Source organism: Osmia lignaria, chromosome 11 (genome assembly GCF_051020975.1).
Source record: "Osmia lignaria lignaria isolate PbOS001 chromosome 11, iyOsmLign1, whole genome shotgun sequence".
Classification (NCBI taxonomy): domain Eukaryota; kingdom Metazoa; phylum Arthropoda; class Insecta; order Hymenoptera; family Megachilidae; genus Osmia; species Osmia lignaria.
The window spans coordinates 4754470-4775611 of record NC_135042.1 but is presented as its reverse complement, the minus strand read 5'-3'; the positions used below and the strand labels follow the sequence as shown (position 1 = coordinate 4775611).

Genomic DNA, 21142 nt, shown 5'->3' with positions numbered 1-21142 from the left:
CGATAACTGGTGCACTTTATGTATCGTCGGATTAAGAACGGCTCATTGATTATGGACAACATAAAGATACACTCGACTACGGGTCGATTCCGTAAAATTTACCACACTAGCACATTGTTAAAAATAGGTCAATAAAGATTGCTGTGGTATCGTGTATTACACCACAACATCGGCGTGTGAAGTATTCAAATTCGTTTAGCCATTCTCTTAAGCCAGTAATTCGTCGTCCTTGATATTACCTCGGCTTTCGTGGGGTTATTCAGACGATATACAATTACCCCTTTTTTGCAAAGACTCAGTTGTTTATTAAATTGCGTAATGAACATGAATTACGTATAGAATATAAACATTTATAGCCAGATGGCTGATAGATTAATCGATAACGTCTGGGGGTAGTCGCGAGTCTCTTCATTGCCCTTACGCACCTAATGCACATACGCATTCAGATTCTCGTTGAGTGTAAGTACTTTATACGCTACATAAAATAACTTACATATATGTATACATAAATGTAATCATTTTTTTGTTTGTTTACAGAATTATTATCAATGCGATGATAACAGCTTCGTTAGTGGTTATCGTGCATTGCAACTGACCCATAACAAGTAACATACCAAATCTTAATCTACTTAAATTTGTTTACGAAGGTAAAATGGGTATTTGGGGGAAAATTCTTTATTTTTGCTACATCTAGTGAATTACAGTTGATTATGGGCCCACTACCCCAAAGAAAGGTCCTAGTTACGCCAATGGGTCCACCCCAGACAGGAATCTCAGTTATGCCAATGATCAGGATTCCCGCGAAATTGGAAGTTGGAGATTAGAATTTGCCCTCAAAATATTTCAATATCGTTCATTGTGGAAAATATTTAAAAAAACATACGATATTCCATAGGATACCTGCATATATAAAATGTTGGTTTTCCCCATACGATACTTTATCTACCCATCACTGCGCATAACAGAATCACATATAGCGGCAGACCAAAAGGAGGGACAGAGAAAGATAGACGGAGAAAGAACCGACGACATGCGCCGGTCCTCGTTGCCTCACGTTTATAATGCGCGAAGCCCACGAACGGAGCGGACCGTTCGACGACGGTCATTCAGAGCTCGACCAGTGTGCTGCACGTTTCGTGGCTCCTTCACGTCCTTGTTGTTTCGTCGTGTACACGATCTGTGCATCCGCCCTGCCTTCGTGATCACCTAAGTTGGTCGTGAGTGCTGGAACAGATCGAACCAGAAAAGGGAACTATGCTCTGAGGGTGGACCTCGTGTCGACGACGCTGGACCCTCGCTCGTCTCTCCGGTGATTTTTCTTCTGTGATTCGTCGACCAGTGGCAATATCAGGACTTGGTTTCATCTCCAACGAACCAACCACTTCCACGGATTTTCATAGATACTAGGTGAGTGATGCAATCATAAGTTTTCATGCACGTGTGGCGGTTTGGATGCGCCGTTCGAGATGCGGTTAATTATCGACGATGTTGAATGAAAAGTAGTTAAAGATTGAACGCGATCGATTGTAAACATCGAGATGATAGGACGTTAAGTAATCGCGATGCTCGATACGATTGAATCGAGTGAGTAATGTTATAAATTGTATTCGCGTATGTCGAGTAACGCCGCACGGAGTACGAGTTACGTTTCTCGAAGATCGAACGATACGATATGTCGATAGTATTTCCGTAATAATTCTATTTTTCTAATGTAATTGATGCGAAAAAGTCACCAATATTGAATTGCGCGTTGAATTGTTTTGGTTGAATGAAAGCAACCCCCTCTATGGAGACATGTTTCTATTAATAATGATTTTTCTATTGTATCGTGAGATTCTTTGTTTGACGGTTTATTCATCACTCCGTAGGGTTGTAGTGTGAACCGTTGAACGAAAACTGGGTACGGAAAACCCGGTCGGCGACCCACGTGGCCTATTGATTTTCTTGCCCGCCACGCCGCTGCGTTCACAGTGGTGAAAACTGGCCTTTTCTTCATCCCTTAGCGTCCCCTACGAATATTACCATTTTCTTCGTCGTAAATCAATCGAATGCGCACTTTTCTTTTAATTCAATTGCAATTTTTCATGTTAATCGTATATATTAAATGAAGTTACAATTACATATGTTTCTGATAGTAACATTTTAAATGTGCGCAGTTTAGGCACATGTTTAAACAGCATACAGGTAATCGAATAAAATGATTACGTTTAGGGGGACAATTCATCATTCTAGTGTTACTAAACACACTTTGTCACTTATCATAACGATTGGTTGGTTTTCTGCAAACGGATCGATAACATATATTCTCAGCGACGATTTGAAAACGGTTAGTTACATTTTCCGATAGACATATCGGGTTATTCCCATGCCCTTAACAAACAGTACACTGATACCTATGGAACAAGTATCTGGTAATATTAAATATTTAATATTACTATTTAGTGATATTTAATTTTTTACGCAAGCATTCTTCTGTTCGTCGTATGAGGTTCGAAGGTTACAAAATTTCTTAATGGTAATACTTTTTATTTATTTATGTTAGACGAAGGAATTGACAACAATACTTCATAATGCCTGATGCACAGGTTGTGTTACCGTTAGACGGTGAGCAGAGATGTCGGTACGGGATCAATAAAAACTGACGTAATGTTCCAGGAAAGTTTCGGGAGGTTCCAAACTCGTTGGAATTTCGTGCACGTGCACAGGAATAACTTCTTTTACAGAGACAGCAACGTTTCCGTTCTTACTGAATTTTCTGATCCACTATCAGCTATTTGACTTGACGCATACAGAAGAAGACACACGGAGAAATATTGACATTATTTCCATATGAATCGTCACTTCTGTTTTATTGTATTTCACATGTGCTCTATTGTTTATATCACAGAAAGAAAATAAGCTCAGTTACAAATTTCATTTCTTTTTATTAATATTTATAAATCATTAACATCAGTTTTTAAATGACTCATATGGTAATAAAGCACTGTATTGACAGCTGCAATTAATTTTCAAGAAATTTTATCGTAAATACGTAACAAATTCATGGACAACTTTGTTGATAAGGAAATACGTGTTTATATTTAGCGAACGATAAAGATTACGCTGTTCGACGTTTCAAATAATTCAAACGATTAACATCAAAGCAATCTAAACTGTCAAAATGGCGAATTGTAAATTTTCTATTTTAAATTACAAATATGAACAAGGTGCTGTTATTAAATCTTATGTTAACTTTCATCGAGACAAAGAATTATAATATATGATAATTTATTTTGAATTTTCAAATAAGCGTTCATTTGACGCAGGTTGTGTACTGTAAAGGAATCGATTATATCGAAGTCGTTACTCGAAAGGGGGGTTTCATAGATCGATTATGATGTTAGTACGAAACAAAAGTTTGAACGATATAAGAAACTAGGTTCAAAGCAGCTTCATAACGTGTGTGTGCGTATTGCGGTTCGAAGCAGTACGAGTGCCAGACTTATCGTATTAAGAGTTCGAATTAAAGAGAGGGTTGCTAGTGAGTTCCGTTTCGTGAGTGCTCCAGAATGAAACTGTTTCATTATCTATACTGATTTCATTGCAAAGTTCTCTTAATTTCATGATTATTAAAGCTTTTCGATTTAAGGTATGGCAGTGTTGGTATTAGGATCGAACCTGCATACCTTTTACAAAAAAAAAGAAATCGTATTGCATTAGATTTGAACAGATATCTTCTTTTACGTTTCTTTTTGTACAACGCATTTCTTTTTATCTCAGAATATGAGATATAAGGAAATTTAATATCGTGTTGTGACTCAAACGCGCCTCCATGTGTGATTGTTGACACCGAGACCCACGTGCTTGTGCATATACGCTTACGATTGCTCCTTTCGAGCTGGATGATCGATTATAGATTTTCGAGGGGTCGCTTGCGATACGGCTCAACAAGTAGTCGATCGTTCTAGGATATCTATATTTACTATCTATCTACCTATATGTATATATTTTTTCTACATATACGTTAGATAGGTATGTTATGATAGGAAGAGGAAACACCAAGTAAATATCGAAAAATATTCCCCCAAATTTGTCAGGCTTATCAACACTAGGAAGGTTCTAAAATTTCAAGAATTATTTCTATTCCAGATAATGCAGATACCAAAATTTAATACTATCACTAATAAATAATCGATTTAAAACCTAAAACGAGATGTTGCGTTTAAATATTCATTAATGCATTACAAGAAAAGGAAATCTTGCATGGTTAACAATGTATTGAAATTAATCTCTATATGAGTTCTACAATAACGTCCGTCACTTGTATACATACTATTATATCTTAATTACTACAATACGAAGAGCAACACACAAAAAAATAAATAATATAAACAATTAACAAATAAGGCAATACCAAGATAAGGAAGTGCTAATTAAACCACTCATCGGGCATAAAACACAATTATAATTATAAATGAATTTCACGGTAAAACTTATCGTCGCGTCATTGAATAGCAAAGCTTATTCGGACGTTCAGAAAAATACTTCCGAGAACGAATTCGTGGACATTTTTTCCTCGTTATAAACCAAGCGTGAATCAGTGCAGCAAATTCGATCGAAAACATAAACGATAATCGTGTTCTTTCTGTTCGGGATTGGTCAGGTTACAAAACGCGTATCTCGACCCGGTGGATGTGATTACATCTTTTTGCTCGATCCGTCGCGTCGTGTAAATAGGAGCAATACCGTGATCGTTCAGCCATTCGCTTGGTTGTTTAGTATCAATCGTGCTGTTTAACGATGCTAAATCTCGTTTACATTGTGTACGATCTTTTATTTGCTCTTTCCCTTAGAACATTCAGCAAGATTTATGTTACGTGTTTCGAACGTGTGTTTTCCATTGAATCGATGATTTTACGAGTTCAATAGGATCTGGAATTATCGGAGCAAGGATATACAAGATGCGGGACACGTATGGGACATTTGGTACGTGATAACATCATGAAGACTTATTGTTATATTCATTTTATTTACCAAATTACAGGGTATCAGTGAAAATGTTGTTACATTCAAACAGGGTCGGCCCTGAGATTTCCGAAAAAGGGCCCCTTCACATATATGACATAAAAAAAGTAGCTCAAATAAAATTTTTAAAATTAACATTAAAGCTTGTATAACTAATTTAGATTTGCATTTACATCGATTAATATTCAAGTAAACATTACTCTTCTTGCGTTCTTAGACGCAAAATCGTCTTATGCCCTAGGCGCCCGCCTAGTTTACCTAGGCCCAGGGCCGGCCCTGCATTCAAATACTAGGTACCTATAAGAGGTGATATTCTGTTTATAAGTAATAATCGAAAATATATGTAACGAAAGATAATTTATTGCTAGTGAAGTTTCATTAACGACTCTTTATCTGGACTTCCCGTCAAGGAATGATTTCACTGGAGACTTCACGATGATTCATGTCTGGAATCGCTCACTGTCAGACGAAGTATACGCGCAAAATATTCAAAAGTGAAAACAAGGTAGCGTGATTAATTAGGAGGAAAACTTGCGACTAACTTTCGCCATCTCCTTTCATCGTATCTTTTTTTTTTTTTAATAGATGAAGGATAGGTGTAGATATTTTACACCAACCTTTGCATCATCTTTTCTTGACTTTGTTAACAAGTTGATTCCCTCTCTTTCTCTATTTAATTAGTGCATCAATATTGAATCTGCGACGCGGACTACAAGTGACCCTCAACTGTCATAGTAACAATAAATCACAAGAAAGAACAACTCCCTCGATACGGCAACGATTTTCGCATTAACATTCACCTGTTCCCCTCGAGACACTTAACCAGTCGGCATTCGTTATTAAGCAATTAGAAAATTTATGGAATTCAAGGGATAAGTAGCGGTTAACAGAGGCGGATTAAAGAACTGGTTTGTCACCTTCGAACATGTTCACCAGGTGATAGAAAGGTGTGTATCGACGTTCGTGGATGCCATTGGCTGATTTCAGTCGATTTTATACGAAGGAAGGTAGAAGGAGTTGGGTACTATTAACGCTAGATCCGAGTTTGTTTCTTGATAAGTGATCTGGCGGTGAATCGATTACCATGAACGAATCGTGGATCTATCTCGATTGACCACGTTGTGGTATGTGGACGAATTATATCACAGTTAATGACTAATATAACTCCAATTATTTGGTCGAAATAACGAGCTTAAGCGTTCAGGTTCGAAGTGCAACATGCTGGTCAACGTGTCCGATTTGTAAAACGAGATTCTATGAGTTATGTGATACGGTGTCTGTTTATTCTATGCGTTTTTTTGTTTACGTGGACATGCTTCAATAATAGTAAGTTACAAAATAATTATTAACCATGCAGGTTCAATTCTATATTTTGTAATTACACCATGGATCTTGGTAGTATTTTTTAATTTATAATGTTATTGTTTCATTATCAGAATTATTTTCTTTTAATTGACCTCGATCAGAAGGAACTTTGACAATTCTTCAATAATTCTTCTTTTCAATGATTTCTAATCAGACGTCTTCAATAAACCCAAGAATAAAGTGAAAAATAATAGAAACTTGAGGAGTGCCACTTTGATTACAAGACTCGTACAGAAGCGTAATTAATAAATGATCGATCAAGAAACCTAGAATCCGGTAGATAACTTCTAGAATATCCGGTATGTAAACGCGTATTAACGATCGTAAAAGTCAGCGAACCGATCGAAAGGCGTGCATTGACGTTCGCGAACACCATTGGCCGATTTCGCGATCTCGACGAAGGAGTGTACTCGCGATCATTGAAATGAAAAAATTGCGATGACGCGAAACTCATGTTTTATTTAGTTTCTTGATCGGTAAAACGCAGAAAGAGTCGACGGATTTCCTTATCGTTTATTTTTCATTTTTTTCCCAGAATTTGTCGTCGCAAAGAGCGAACGTTATAAGGCGAAGAAAGTGGAACGTAAATAACAAACTATCTAACCCCTTGAATAATTACGTTCTCTTTCTGGATCGAATGTTTCTTGTAAATACATAAAGCCGCACGTGTTTCTCTTTAATGCAAATCCAATTCCAGAAGGCCGAGTCTTTGTTTCTTTATGAGGAAAAACATGACTTGATCTCGTTTCTCGAAAAATATTTTGGTGCGTAGAATTTTTTTCTTATCCAATTTTCATTTGGAATTTTTGCATATTTTTACACCTTTCGATTTGCAACATTGCTGAATTCCTCGCGCAAAAATCTGATGATCGTGAAACTCTTGACACCGTATATGAGTTTGCTAAAATGTGTCAGAGAAATTGCTTTATTGCGAGTACATTCGCGTCGCTTTCGATATCGAATGCTACCGGTCAAATTTCATTTTTTTCCAAACGAATGCAAAAAAAATCAACGCGTGTCTCTCGACTTAAAACGCACGCTATTTAAAGTTAACATAAAAATAAAGATAAAGAGGAGACCAAAATCTATATTTATCAAACTGTCTACTCGAGCTTCAGATTATTCCGAAGTTTATGGCCCCTCTAACTCAATAACAATGCAGTATTTCCCGCAGAGATTTTTAATAAAAAATACATAAATTTATATCTTTCACTGCGTCTCTTGATCACACTTTGTTACAAAACAGAAGCTGCTGATTCAGCAAACTCCTCCCAGTAGATTTACGCCGTAGGATCTTTTCTCAGCGAGAGTTGCATTATTCAAAGGGACGATGGAAATTCCAATTTCTCAACTAAAACAATGATAACGAAACGTTTCTTCGTAACGATGCTTTTATCTAATGAATCGGAGAAACTCGATGGAAGAAGTATCAAAACACTCCAGCCTTGAATTCGTTGATTCTTTTACTTTATTCAACAGGTGTTTTCGAGAAAGCTGATTAGCTAGTTATCGTTCGAATAGTTCAAGGTGGACACTCTTTGTATAATCAAATGCAATGCTATTTAACTATCTCCACTTGTTCTAAAAACATTATTTATCTCCCAACAGCTTTGAAGTGGACAATCTAAGCTAGTTAATAAATCTATTTTCATTTTTATCACGGTGTTTCAGTTTCCTGATAATAGATATACTAATTACCGGTTTTAACAAGCATTTGCATAACTAATGCTTTATAAATAATTAATAATTCTCCTTATAATCGGCACGTCGACGTTCCGCGTTTTGCATCAACTGATATTTAACTGACGTTTTTATTCTACGTTTCAGGGAGGATGTCGAAGTCGGGTAGCATCAAGGATGGCGAGAAGGGCCCGTACGACCCGGTTCCAATCACGGACAAAGGAGCAAACGACGAGATCAAACTCGAGGCGAAGATGTCCCTTTTAAACGGCATCACCGTGATCGTCGGCTCGATTATTGGTTCTGGCATCTTCGTTAGCCCCACCGGTGTCCTCAAGTACACGGGAAGCGTGAACGCGAGCCTCCTAGTGTGGACTGCTTCCGGTATTTTCTCCACGGTACGTAAAACCCTGTTGCGCGATCGATTCGCAAGCAGTCGTTCACCCGGCGAACAAGTTCAAAACTCTCGATTATTGTAAGTTAATTTGAGTATTAAATTAACATTTATATCATTTCGAAGCTTGAAGTTTAAGTAACAAGCATTCATTAACATTAGGTTTACAATTCCCACCTCGCGAACCGCTTCAGATTTGAAATATTGGATTCGAAATATTTCCGCTGCATTCTTTACTTTTGACATTTACTTTGCTTTTATGAGTCGAGCCGATTTACCAGGATTAATAGTCAATTTACGATTGCGTCAAATTGACGCGTATCCGTAGGGATTTACATTTTTATGTACGTTACATTTTTATATTTATCACTGAAGTAATGCTTTTATGAGTCCAGCCGATTTACCAGGATTAATAGTCAATTTACGATTGCGTCAAATTGACGCGTATCCATGGAGATTTTCAAGATTAGAAGGCCTGGATGAAAACAAATTTGTCTCGTTAATTGGATAAAAGTGGTAGGATAAGTGGTAGGATTAGCATAAGTGATCAAGTTTAAAATACGTCAAAATGACGCGTCTTGTAAATCTAGTGTTAATAACTCTATTATAAAATGCATGAGGATTAGAGAATCATCCTCTAAATTACTATGTAATAGAATACTGTTTGACTCAATCGGTAACACGCTGAGCCAAGGTATCAAAGGATTAATGTAGTCTACCGTAGCCATAAAGTATATTTTATCGCCAACAGGTAGGCGCATACTGTTACGCGGAGCTGGGATGTATGATCAGAAAGTCGGGCGCCGATTACGCGTACATCATGGAGACCTTCGGACCTTTCCTGGCGTTCATCAGACTCTGGGTTGAATGTATGATAGTGCGACCTTGCAGCCAAGCCATCGTGGCCTTGACATTCAGCGTTTATGTACTGAAGCCGGTGTTTCCAGACTGCACGCCACCAGACGATGCAACGAGGATATTAGCTGCCTGCTGCATCTGTGAGTGAACATAATTATTTAGAATTTATTTGCCGTCAGAGTTCATAGAAGTAAAAATGTAATAATAGAAAGCTAAAAATGGACTCTCCGTGAGAGTAGGAAAGGAGATGATTTCATTAGGCGACTGTTATGCTGGTGAATGATAGTGAACCGTCCTTCCAATTACAAGGGACAATTCTTGGAACACCACCAAAATCTGACGATCTCCTCTGATGAAACGATTATATTAATTAAATGATATACTCGATCATCTTGAGTCTGGTTGTAAATTTAGAGAAAAAATGGATTTTACATTCAATGAGATAATTTATAGATCATTTTTGTAATATATATGTTGTCCAGTCGTCTTTATAGTTCCATAAATTTCTTCTACTAAAAATGAAAAGAATGAAAAATTCCCTTGTTCTTCCAGTGGATTTAAATCATTCGAGGCTTCAAGCCTCCTACAAACACTCCAGAAATATTCTCATTCCCTGTGGAATTTCTTCGCGTGGGTAGGAAGATCGCCAATATTCTAATGGCCGACGGAATTCTATTCACATTGTCCTTGGACATTTTTTTGCCAAAGAAAATCCGACTTCTCTCTATTGTCGCAAAATGAAACACGGCTTAAGTCCTTCGAGAAGCTTTCACAGTTAATACCGTGACTTCTTACGAGAGCAATTTGTAATTCCCTCAATAATAACAGCCTTGCAATTGTCTGTCTTCTTGTTTTCATCGAGATGGAACAGTCCATCAGGATGTCTCAACAGCAACCATGCAATTTACAAGAATCTAACGAATCCCCAAGGGCTTTTTAAGCTGAATTTAATGGTTCAAAATTGCACTGCGATAATTTATAGCTCACTGTTATCTAGTCAAACCTTAGACACCGTAAAATATTTGAAATACGAAACAACTTCGTTGGGAAGCAAGTAATTCCAGGTGTACTTGAAGTTACGTTCATTAAAATTCTAGCAACATTCCACTCGTTTCTGAACGAGCAAAAAGTTGCCGATACGTGGATCGCCAGCTTGTCTCGATCCCGCAACACGAGCGGAAAAAGCGTATTTTTTGGGAATCCTTTTCTTCGTTGGGAAATGCCACACAGCAGAAGGATATCGCGTTTCTGTGGTCGCCGCTCTTCCGCCTGTCTTCAGATCCCTTCTATATATCGTTTTACAGAATCGTAAATAGTATATTTATATTATACGCTATTATTATAACGAGTATATAGGAACTTGAAAAATTTGTCCTCTGTTAACTCGTTCCTCGCACTATGCTTCCCTATGGATACCAAAAATTCGTCCGAAAAGTCGGCGACGCACGGTACTTAGACTTTAAAAATATCTTTTACGACCTTCTTTCTCAAATCATTCACTGTCTCCAGCCTTGAAGATGTTAATTAATGTTAAAATCAGCAGGTTTAAAAAATTTCCGTAAGATTCGTCTCACACCGTCGACTCTCCACAACGATGAATTATTCATTCGTTCATTCATTCACCTTTGCGATTATCCGCCACCATCTGGTAACCGTTTAAAATCTTCTATGCCATGGTAATTTTCCTACGTTTCTATTTTTATTCTTTGTAATTAAAGTGGTGCGAATGAATGGTAATTTCGCTCGCGTCTGCTTCACGCATCGAGCATAAAGAGGATTTTCCAACAAAGTATCACACTTTCCAGGGAACGTTCCGTTTAATTTCCGATGGATCGTTTCACGAACAAGGCTTCCTGCCTGTAAGAACGAAATGAAATCTCGTTTCTGTCGCTTTCATCCTGTCTACTCGTAATTAGGTCTTATTTTATATTTTCTTTCTTTCAACGAGCTTTCTTTTGGAAAAGTTTTGTTCTTGTAAGTATTCATCACAAACGTCGTGTAAGATATATGAAAAATTATAAAGAATTTCTATTGAGAAACATTCTCACTCTCGTCAAGAATCCACATAAAAAGCTGTTGATTAGATTTTAATTACCTATTTGTTCTTGGAAAAATTCGATTTAATTGATTACCCTTTACTGTTCGTTCTAATGTTTATCTACGGTAAAATACTGATTGATTGTTTTTTCTGTATTTTTTCGTATTACTGATTGCACGTTGCATGAGTAGTGACACCGAGGAAAATGATTTCCTGAAACGAGTTTCCAGTGATGAAGATCAATAATTACTAATCCCAAGGGAGTCTACGTGATTTATGAAACGTGCGATTATTCCTTAGCAGTTATTTTATCTACATATTATTTACATTTCAAGTGCTTCAGTTTCATCAGATTCATTAAAACATAATCCATATTGTTAAAAAATGTTAACAAGAAAAATCGAAAAGAAACTTGACAATAATCCGTACATCAGTGTGCCTGTATCAATTGATGCCATCACTTGACCATCTAATTTACGTTCACGTCATGTTATTCCTCCAGTGTTTCTTGCCACTTAAACTTAGGAGGGTCAATGGTAGACCTCACCTAACCCAAGTTAATTGGTTTACAATACATATTTTACATTCATTAATAATTTAATCTCTTCAATTTTTCAAAATACTACAATTTTCACTAGTCGATTAATTTTGCCTACCAACTATCGTTTGCGGAGTTGGACTTCCGGGTTGCTCTGGGTGAACATGGCACCCCGGAAGTAGAACGTATAATCTCTTGTATCTTGAAAACCAAAGAGTATATTGCAAAATGATAGAGAACTTTTCGATTTCTTTTGTCAAGAAAAATCTAATTACAGGATGAAAATGAAAAATATTTATATATATATATTTTTTTTAAATATTATATTGCATGTAATTCTCTATCGTTTCGTAGCCGTTTTTCATGGATCCTCCATGGGTTAAAGACACCCCACTGTGTAATTATTGCAATTAACAATATTTTTGAAAGATACTGTATATTTATCGATTTGATCGAAACGGTGTCGCGTCGTGGAGTCTCGAGGAGGCAGTGCTCTCGAGTGAAAAGAGACTGCGGTAGCAATCACGTCCCATTGCGATTAAATGTAATCTTCTAATAACGTGTCAACTGGCAGCCACAACAGCATAATTCGCCGAAGGGGGGCTCCCGGGGTGAGGGCGAAATGAAGAGCAGAATAGAGAAGAGAACGGATTGAAAGAAGACGAGCGAGGGGAATAGAATGGAAACGAAAGAGAACGAGTTAACCAAGCGTGTGCAGTGCTAGTCTCGCGATATTCTTCGAGATGTTGCATCAGTCGACATTTTTTTTACTTTTCTTCAACGTTCGCTAACGAATCCAGCAAGGACAGCCTGGTCAGACAGTCGAATCCAGTTGCTTATCTAAAAATCTTCCTCGATCCATCAATTTTATTTTAATGTAATTTTACATTTCCATTTCATTATTTAACATCCATAAGAGACTTTATAAATTCTCTATCTAGATGAGGATTAAAAGGGTTGTTTGGGTGAAACCTGATCATCCAAAGTCATCAATTATAGGTCCTCGGATTTTTCAATTCAATGTAACAAAATTAGTAAGTTAGAAAACTTCTTCCACGTGTTACAGTTTCCTTGAATATTGTTTGTCGTGATCACTTAAGTCACATTATAACCATGGACAATAAAGTTACCATTCTTAGAAGAAGCCTGACCGCAGGAAGTGCAAAATGTGCAGTAGGTTGCATCAGAACATTTTGTGGTGACAATTGCTTAACAATGAACGAAGTCTTTTAGGAGATCAATAAACAGAAGAGAAGAGGGTACGAATATGAGATACTCATTTTAATTTTCGATGTAGAGAATCTCGGAATAGTCATAAATAGAAAAATCAAACAGAAAGATTTGAGGAATTTCATTCGGAATGTGCTGTATAAATATAAATTGCACAACTTCTGGTTTTTTTTTCTACTTTCTCTAAATGATGGAAAATTTGGGCTAATAGAAATTCAGGTAGCAATATGAAACAGTGTTACTTTCGAAAAAAATAAAATTAGAAGCATTTATTTTATTATTAAGTAATAAATTTAAAAATATGATAGTAATATAAGATTGTCTCATATTGCTACCAATCAAGTATCTATTATCATAGTTCTAGTGTTAATAATCCTTTAAATTCTCGTTTTGAATTTTGATAACTATCTTCGAGATTTAGATGAAAGGGGCGAATTGATTACAAAGTAAAACTACGTATAACTTAGCTCACCTGGACAGATGGTTCTTAAGGTAGCAGGTCGATAACCATCCATGCTGGTTTCCACCCCCTGTGGTCGTCATGGTTGGTTGGACTGGTGCCAGTTAGTCTAAGACTCCCGTATGCAACCGGTTCCATGAATTAAAATGTTGGTAAACGTTAGTGTTATCGATCTGCCTGTTGTGGTTTGGAAACGAATCGACTTTTCAGCGATCCTTGATAAAATGGCAGAAAGTCCATCGCATCCAATGCTGATAATAATACGACGATGGGTCATGAGGATAAATTTAATTTCGACTTTGGAAGAAGACTTGATTACTGATTTTTCATTTATATCTTTAATCTCAACACAATTAGTTTCCAATTTTTAATTAACACCACTCGAAACGACACTTAAATCATGCATTTCCGTTATCACTGTTAATTAACATCCGTTAACCTTTCCTTATCACAATGAATGGAATCAAATGTTCCAAGAGAAAAGTTTCTGTAGTACTCGCGTGCCATCGTTGCGTGTCTCACCTGGAAAAGAATGACACTTCAGTGATCTAATCTATCTCGTCTGGGAACAAATGACAAACCCGATCACGTTGATAGGTTTCCCCGGTTTATTCCAGCGGCTAATGAATCTAATTAACGCGCGTCTAAATTCATCTAATTAACGTGCGTCTCGGTTTGTTTCTTAACAAATTCTGATTCTATGATTTAGAATCGTTTAGACGTAAGTTGCGTCACGAGTACGACAGGATGTTGTACGGTAAAGGGTTAATAAATTTAATTTATTTCTACTTTAGCGAAATTGTATTATTTTAATGAAACGTCTTAATGAGGAAATCATAGAGCTGTAAAAAAAATTAATTAACAATTTTGTCCAGGCATCTTGGCATTCATCAACTGCTGGGACGTAAAATGGGCGACCAGAGTGCAAGACGTTTTCACCTACGCCAAGTTGCTCGCACTCTTCATCATTATTTTCACCGGGGCTTATCAATTGTTCAGCGGTGAGTTCAATGTTCTTATTCATTTCTTCCATTCGTTATTAACAATTTTATATTAGAAACTGTATTATCTTCCTAAGTACCCAGAGATAGAAAATTATGATTAATTGAAACATGCGGGTGGGTCCGCACAGGTCACTGCGGCCAAATAGCTACCAGGATATTTCACGATGTCTATGAACTATTGTCTGACTTACAGAACGTCCAGTAACGCTCGAGGCTATATCATTTCGACAAAAAGAAGTTCTTGCACAATCTTTTTGTCTGTACCCGTGACAAAAGGAAACCTAACTTTCTCTCCACTGTAAATAGAGTTGATCGATCGTTATAGGATCTTTTCTGTCGTATCATTTTTAGTAAACGGCACGAAGAAAGAGTGGAACTAAATATTTTATGTAGAGTATCGAAGGTTTGAAAGTTATTGATGGTGCGATTGCCTTCGAGAAATGCCTGTAAGAAATGCGAGCTTTTTATTCTTGATACGCGAGGCCTTCCTGGCTAATTTATTTTCACATTTCTGTCAAGTTTTTACTGATTTAGCGTAGTTTAATAAAAAGAAGAAAGGGAAATAAATTGAACAGAGTACTAATAACTTTGCAAATTTTAATTGAATGCTACCAAATTGAAAAATAAAATTGCAGTATCGAATAGAAATCGAAAATTAAATCGGAGTATGCTTTCTATGTCAAGTGTAGCCCTGTTTGTTGTAAAGGCAATGAAAACGTCTTGGGCAAGAACGAGGAAGCTTGCGTTATAATGTTTCACCACCCACGCCCACCCTTGAAGCAGTATAAGACTGTTAGGCGTCTTTTCATTTGCCGGACGAGACAATTTGCCCAATCAAAAAGGTGGGTTAAAGACGCAGGAGATCTCGAGGTGTGTACGCTTGTTCGTGCACGAGGAATCGCTTGAATTGACCTATTCAAACGTTCAAATGCCTCTTCTTCTTCCACTGAACATCGACGTGAGAACCATTTTTAGCCCTCCGAAGACCAATCGTTCAGCCAACGACAATTTCAATTTAATTTCCAGTGTATAAAATCTTCTGGTTTAAAAATTAATAGGTTTAGCTTTAATTAACATTTTGCTTGGCTTGGCTGTCTAAAAAATGGAGATTGGGCCCCTCGCTATTCTAAAATTCTGAGATACTAAGATTCCATGCTTTATTTCCAGATAGAGTCAGCTCGATCGCCTTAGTTTCACAATTCTTTTATGAGATTCAGACGTTTGTTTTTGTCGGAACGTTATGAAAGATATTGCGAAAGAAACGACAAGTGCATACCTTCGAATGGCTCGCGTGTCTGATCGATTACTTTTATTCCATGTTGCAGGACACACGCAGTATTTCACGTTCGACAACACGAACACAGAAGTGACGTCGATAGCACTCAGCTTCTATTCGGGACTGTTCGCTTATAATGGCTGGAACTACTTGAATTTCATCATCGAGGAACTGAAGGATCCTGTCAAGTAAGCAATCCACCAGTCATTTCGCTAAACAGTGAAAAAAAGGGAAATAAATCAATGAAAATTCAAACTTCCAACTCTTCTCTTCTTTCTGAAAGAGGAGAAACGTTATCTCTGTAGGAATCTCTTGCAATGATCACACCATATGAACTGGTATGTCTGTTAATTAAAAAATACGGTCGCAAAGCCCGCCTTCTTTAACTTTGACACGAGGTCAATTAAAAGGTTCTTGCTCTCTGTTCTTTTGATTTTCGACACTCCTCAACTTCTTCTTCGATCCTTACCATATTTCTTTTCGTTTCTGTTTCAGAAATTTACCAAAAGCCATTGCCATCTCCTGTGTTCTGGTCACTGTAGTCTACGTTTTTGCAAATATGGCCTTCTACACCACATTGAGCCCTGTTGAAGTTCTAGGGAGCGAAGCTGTTGCAGTGGTAAATTGATAATTTGTTACTGTACTTAATTGCTATAGTGAAAATCACCATAAAATAATCAAATTCCTATAATTGTGATTACATAATTAAAAAGGGTTTTGTATTTCTTCCAGACCTTCGCCAACCGTCTGTTTGGTGTATTCGCCTGGACGATACCAGTATTCGTGGCCCTCTCGACGTTCGGCGCCGTAAATGGAATTCTTTTAACGTCCTCGAGACTTTTCTACGCAGGAGCATGCGAGGGTCAAATGCCTGAAATATTAACGATGATCCAAACTTCCAGACTGACCCCAACGCCGGCCGTTCTCTGCATGGTACATCCTGCCACTTCCGATATTTCAATCTCCCAGAAGTTGACCGTAATAAAAGAGAAAAATCCTAGAGGTTTTCTTTTATACCGTTAGTCGGATTTTCAAGTTTAAGAGTAATCTCGTAGAGAATGTTTGTGCAATCTTCTGGTCCAGATTGCGATTGACCGAGAATGTTCTGTACAATCGAGATCGAAGGAAGTGACAATTGCGAACGTTAATTGGAATGTTGGTGTTCAATTTGTTCCAGGCTCTGCTGTCTATGTTGTACCTCTGCTCCTCCGATATCTTTGCCTTGATCAACTACGTCGGTTTTGCTACCTGGGTACGTGAAATCATTTAAAGAAACTACATTTTCAAATTAACATAAATTAAGAAGGATATTTTTCATTTGTTGTTATTGATTTATGATGTAAGAATTTAAAAGTAAAATGAAAAGCAACGAATGGAGATCGTTAAAATATATTTCTAAGAAAAACTTGCCTTGACACAGTACAATTTTATTGGTTGTTCAGCAATGAAAATAAAATCGGGTAATTGCCTGTCATTATGTTCCAAGAAATGCAATGGATTGTTGTACACAGGTCAGGATATACAAGCAGAACGAATACCTGCTCGCCACGAATTATTAGCCCAACCGGACGAGTGATAATTCTCTAATTGACTCATACTGTCCAGTGTAATTGACAGTATTGTCCGACTTTATAGCCGGACATAAGCGTGCCCACCTTATTGCGACTCGTCTGACCGTCGTTGAAATCAGAAAAATTTACCAACACTAATGCCTCTATTAATACTAATACTTACATAATTGTTTTCATATTTGTTTGCAGTTGAGCATAGGTGTATCTGTATTGTGCCTGCCATGGCTCAGATGGACTCAACCAAATCTACCCAGGCCAATTAAAGTGAATCTCTTTTTCCCAATTATTTACATCCTTGCCACCCTCTTTGTAACCGTGGTACCAATGTACGCCAGTCCTGTGGAAACAGGTAAGTTTATCCGTTATAAATTATATCACACATCCAAGACAATTTATATTAACAAGAATTTTAATTCTTTCTTTTCTAGGATACGGTTGCCTGATGATATTCTCATCCATACCTGTGTACTTTATGTTTATCGCGTGGAAAAACAAGCCAAAATGCTTCCAAAAAGGAGTCGGTAAGTGGATTATTGTAATATTCTTATAATAAAAGGAAAACATTTGTCAGAGAATTTGAGAATCACTTCTGATTACATAGAAATTGAGCTTCTATTGTTCTTGTTTTATTCTTTTTATAATTTCATATTCATTTGAGTTTCTTAGAAATTTAGAAAGATTCTTGTTATAATTTTCTTCTATTTTTGGTTAACGTTAAATGTGTTCCCACAGGCGCCGTTACCAAAACTTTGCAGAAGCTGATGGTAGTCGTCGGACCAAAGACTAAGGTTCAAAAACACACTCTAACATAATTTTACTCTTGTCATGTCACGCATGCTTAATATTTATTTTATTTACATCAATTTAAAGAATATATGATTATAAGTTCTTTAAAAAATCAATCTTCCTTTCCCCTTCTTTTTCTTATGAAATAAAATTGTTTAATTTCTGTGATTACATTTGAATACTATGTTTTAAACGAGTTCAAGTTTAATTTTGCATGATGCACTCACAGTCAGCACCACACACACTAACTCGTACAGCTGTCTCACATGGTGCACCAGTAAAATTTGTGACTAATGTAATCTTTGGAATTAATTATATATAATGAAATCTGATAATTAACTTCTCTAATCGTGATGTCATATTTTGTATCGATAGGTCCTTGTTTGCATAATCTTTAAGAATATTATTTTTCTTTTACAGTAAGCGTCACGAAGTTCCTGCAGAAAATAATGCTGGTCGTCGGCAAGTCGAAACCCGCTCAGGTTTAATCAGTCAGAATGGATCCACAGGAGTGACTTCCGGTTCTAAGGCAACGACAAACGAAGCGAAGTTTCCGAAAACCTCGTAGAATCTTCTTTTCTTCAACAATTCGTAATTCAGATTAATGACTGGTAGACTTCAACAAAATACAGTTTGAAAATTTAGAGTTGACCTACCAAATCGTGTTCTAATATAGACACTATTAAATGAATTGCAAGATGTAAGGAAGCATTCTACAAGTGTAAATGGTGACCTGCCAAAAGACAGCCATATTTTGTAGCAGGCCACCTAAGAAACTAAGCAGAACGGAAGTTCCCTCTTGCCTGGATATCATCCCTGCTACGTTGACATCAAGATTTTCGCGAGATTATATCATGCTCGCGATTCCAGCGGAGGTATAGTAATATATAAGGGTGTTAAGACAATAATGATCCATTATACTAAGTTAATGAAATTAATTTGTAAAAGAAGACACTTTGGTGTCATATTTATGCCACTATATTTTTTAATTTTATTTCTAATTTAATAATTATATTATTGTTAAAAATATTTCCTCTGTAACTTATAGTCATTATTTCTCTAACACCCTGTAAATACACAAAGAAGTACCCACAGGTTTCTAGAATTAGCATGAAAAATTTCTTTTTTTTATACTGATTGTCTTTTTAATAATTCCATAAACTTTTGGGTACATCAACAGAAAATGATCATCAATAGAAAAGTGTATATGTTAAAATAAGGAACATAATATATTCGCCTCCGTTGAACACGCGACGTGTCCGATTCTTTGCAACGATTTAAACGTATGTATGTATTTTTCTTTCATTCCACGATGTATATCATTTCCATTCACGCGATTCGAGCCTCTTCCTCTTTCATCATAGGCATCGAATACGTCTTCGTTAGCTATCCCATAAAAAATCGTCAGCGATAATTTATTGTTCGATCACAGCAGACAGATCATTTGATTTTCCCTCGTTCTCGTTGAAATTGAGAAACAGACGTATTGTTTTACGTGCTGGCATTCGATTATTAAACATTGTACTCGCGTTATACATACTGCCATCGTGTTTTAAAAAATGTTCTATCGGAATTAGTGGAACTCTTGTTATCATTCTGCCAATTGTACGCTTTCCAAAGCGTACATTACAAATTTATCAAATGTATGTATTTGTCAAGCAATCAAATTTTGATTGTATTAACAAAATGTGTATTATCATTGTAATTTCGATGTCCGGACCTGTTGGCAAAGTATTAAAAGACCCACCGAGCAAAGAACCAACATTTAAACAGATGCAATAGCGATTCAAGTGACTAATTAATCAAATTCACGGTTTTTTAATACTTTTTTAAGCGAGCAACCGTTTTAGGATGATTTTAGTCACATTTCAAGCCTCTATTTCTTTACTTTCTTTTTATTTGTATTTTTATTCATTCATTCCTTCGCGAATGTATGCATGCGTTTGATGAGTGCGTTTATTGTTGCATGCACAGATACGATAAGGATTTGTGTTGAGAATTTTTATCCTCAACTGATAGTATAGGGTCAGAATGATTCATGTTTAACATTAAGCGATTTTTATATCCTTTTGTTTATATTGATCACTAAAGACGATTAAAGAAAGGCAATTTTAGGTTGCCATTCATTCTATAATCATTGAGTTCACAGTTTTATGGCAAGTCCGAAAGTCCATTTAATCATTCAATCAAATATACAATGGATCAAAAATGTATTGAAACATCTTGCTTTTTTGCAATTAGTTCTTTTTAAAGTACCAGAAGTAATAATAAAATTGTTGATAAAATTAATTATCAAGGTGCCAGATACTTTACTGATCCACTGTATAATTACATTTTAATTATTTGTTAATATCTATAAAATCTTGGTAGAAAATTGGTCCAAAACAAATTTTATAATGAATTTTAGTCAAAGTGGATCTCTGACCACTATGTGTGATATGCAGTGACTCACACAGTGTTCAGTTTAAATTTGATAAGTACTGATGTCTCTTATGAACAATTATGTGAGACACTGCATTTAATGGAGAGATAATTATGACACATTTTCTATATACGTTTTGAATTCTACTAATTCTTAAGAAAAATGTGTCATCTATGTTACAAAATGTAAGAGGTCGTTCTTAAATTTTGAACTTCAAAAATGAACGACTATTAAATGGCCCAATGATATTATTCATGTATGAATTGCGAGAGAAGTGAAAAAAATGAACAAAATTTTAGCATATCCTTAGCGAAACATAATCTAGGACCAAAAATATTTTCTATCGAGTGTTCTCATTGGAAAGACACATGGTGCATCCATAAGGATCCTGAAATGAAATTTTAATTATTGTCACGAATTCATCTGATACGTTAGCCTCGTCGACTCGTCTAAATTGAAACCTTCTCGTTTCTTAAAAGTATTTCGAAGTTCGTCGAATCGCTGAATGCTCAATTT

General features: G+C 36.4%; 1 protein-coding gene across 5 annotated transcripts; it reads left to right on the top strand.

Annotated features, from left to right (window-relative positions):
• The first annotated feature begins 1052 nt into the window (after positions 1 to 1052).
• On the top strand, positions 1053 to 20338 carry LOC117603705 (Y+L amino acid transporter 2). 5 transcript variants are annotated; one of them, XM_034323106.2, is made up of 13 exons: positions 1053 to 1407; positions 4833 to 4965; positions 8197 to 8447; positions 9195 to 9441; positions 14443 to 14568; positions 15897 to 16035; positions 16343 to 16466; positions 16580 to 16780; positions 17025 to 17099; positions 17608 to 17767; positions 17847 to 17939; positions 18151 to 18206; positions 18625 to 20338. In XM_034323106.2, exons 2-13 carry the CDS (start codon positions 4941 to 4943, stop codon positions 18625 to 18627), a joined length of 1500 nt encoding a protein of 499 aa, XP_034178997.1. In that variant the 5' UTR covers positions 1053 to 1407; positions 4833 to 4940; the 3' UTR covers positions 18628 to 20338. The 5 variants fall into 5 exon arrangements, with proteins under 5 accessions (XP_034178997.1, XP_076546913.1, XP_076546915.1 ...); XM_076690798.1 differs by lacking the exon at positions 18151 to 18206; XM_076690801.1 differs by lacking the exons at positions 1053 to 1407; positions 18151 to 18206 and adding an exon at positions 5373 to 5509 and having other exon boundaries at positions 4850 to 4965.
• Positions 20339 to 21142: the final 804 nt, after the last annotated feature.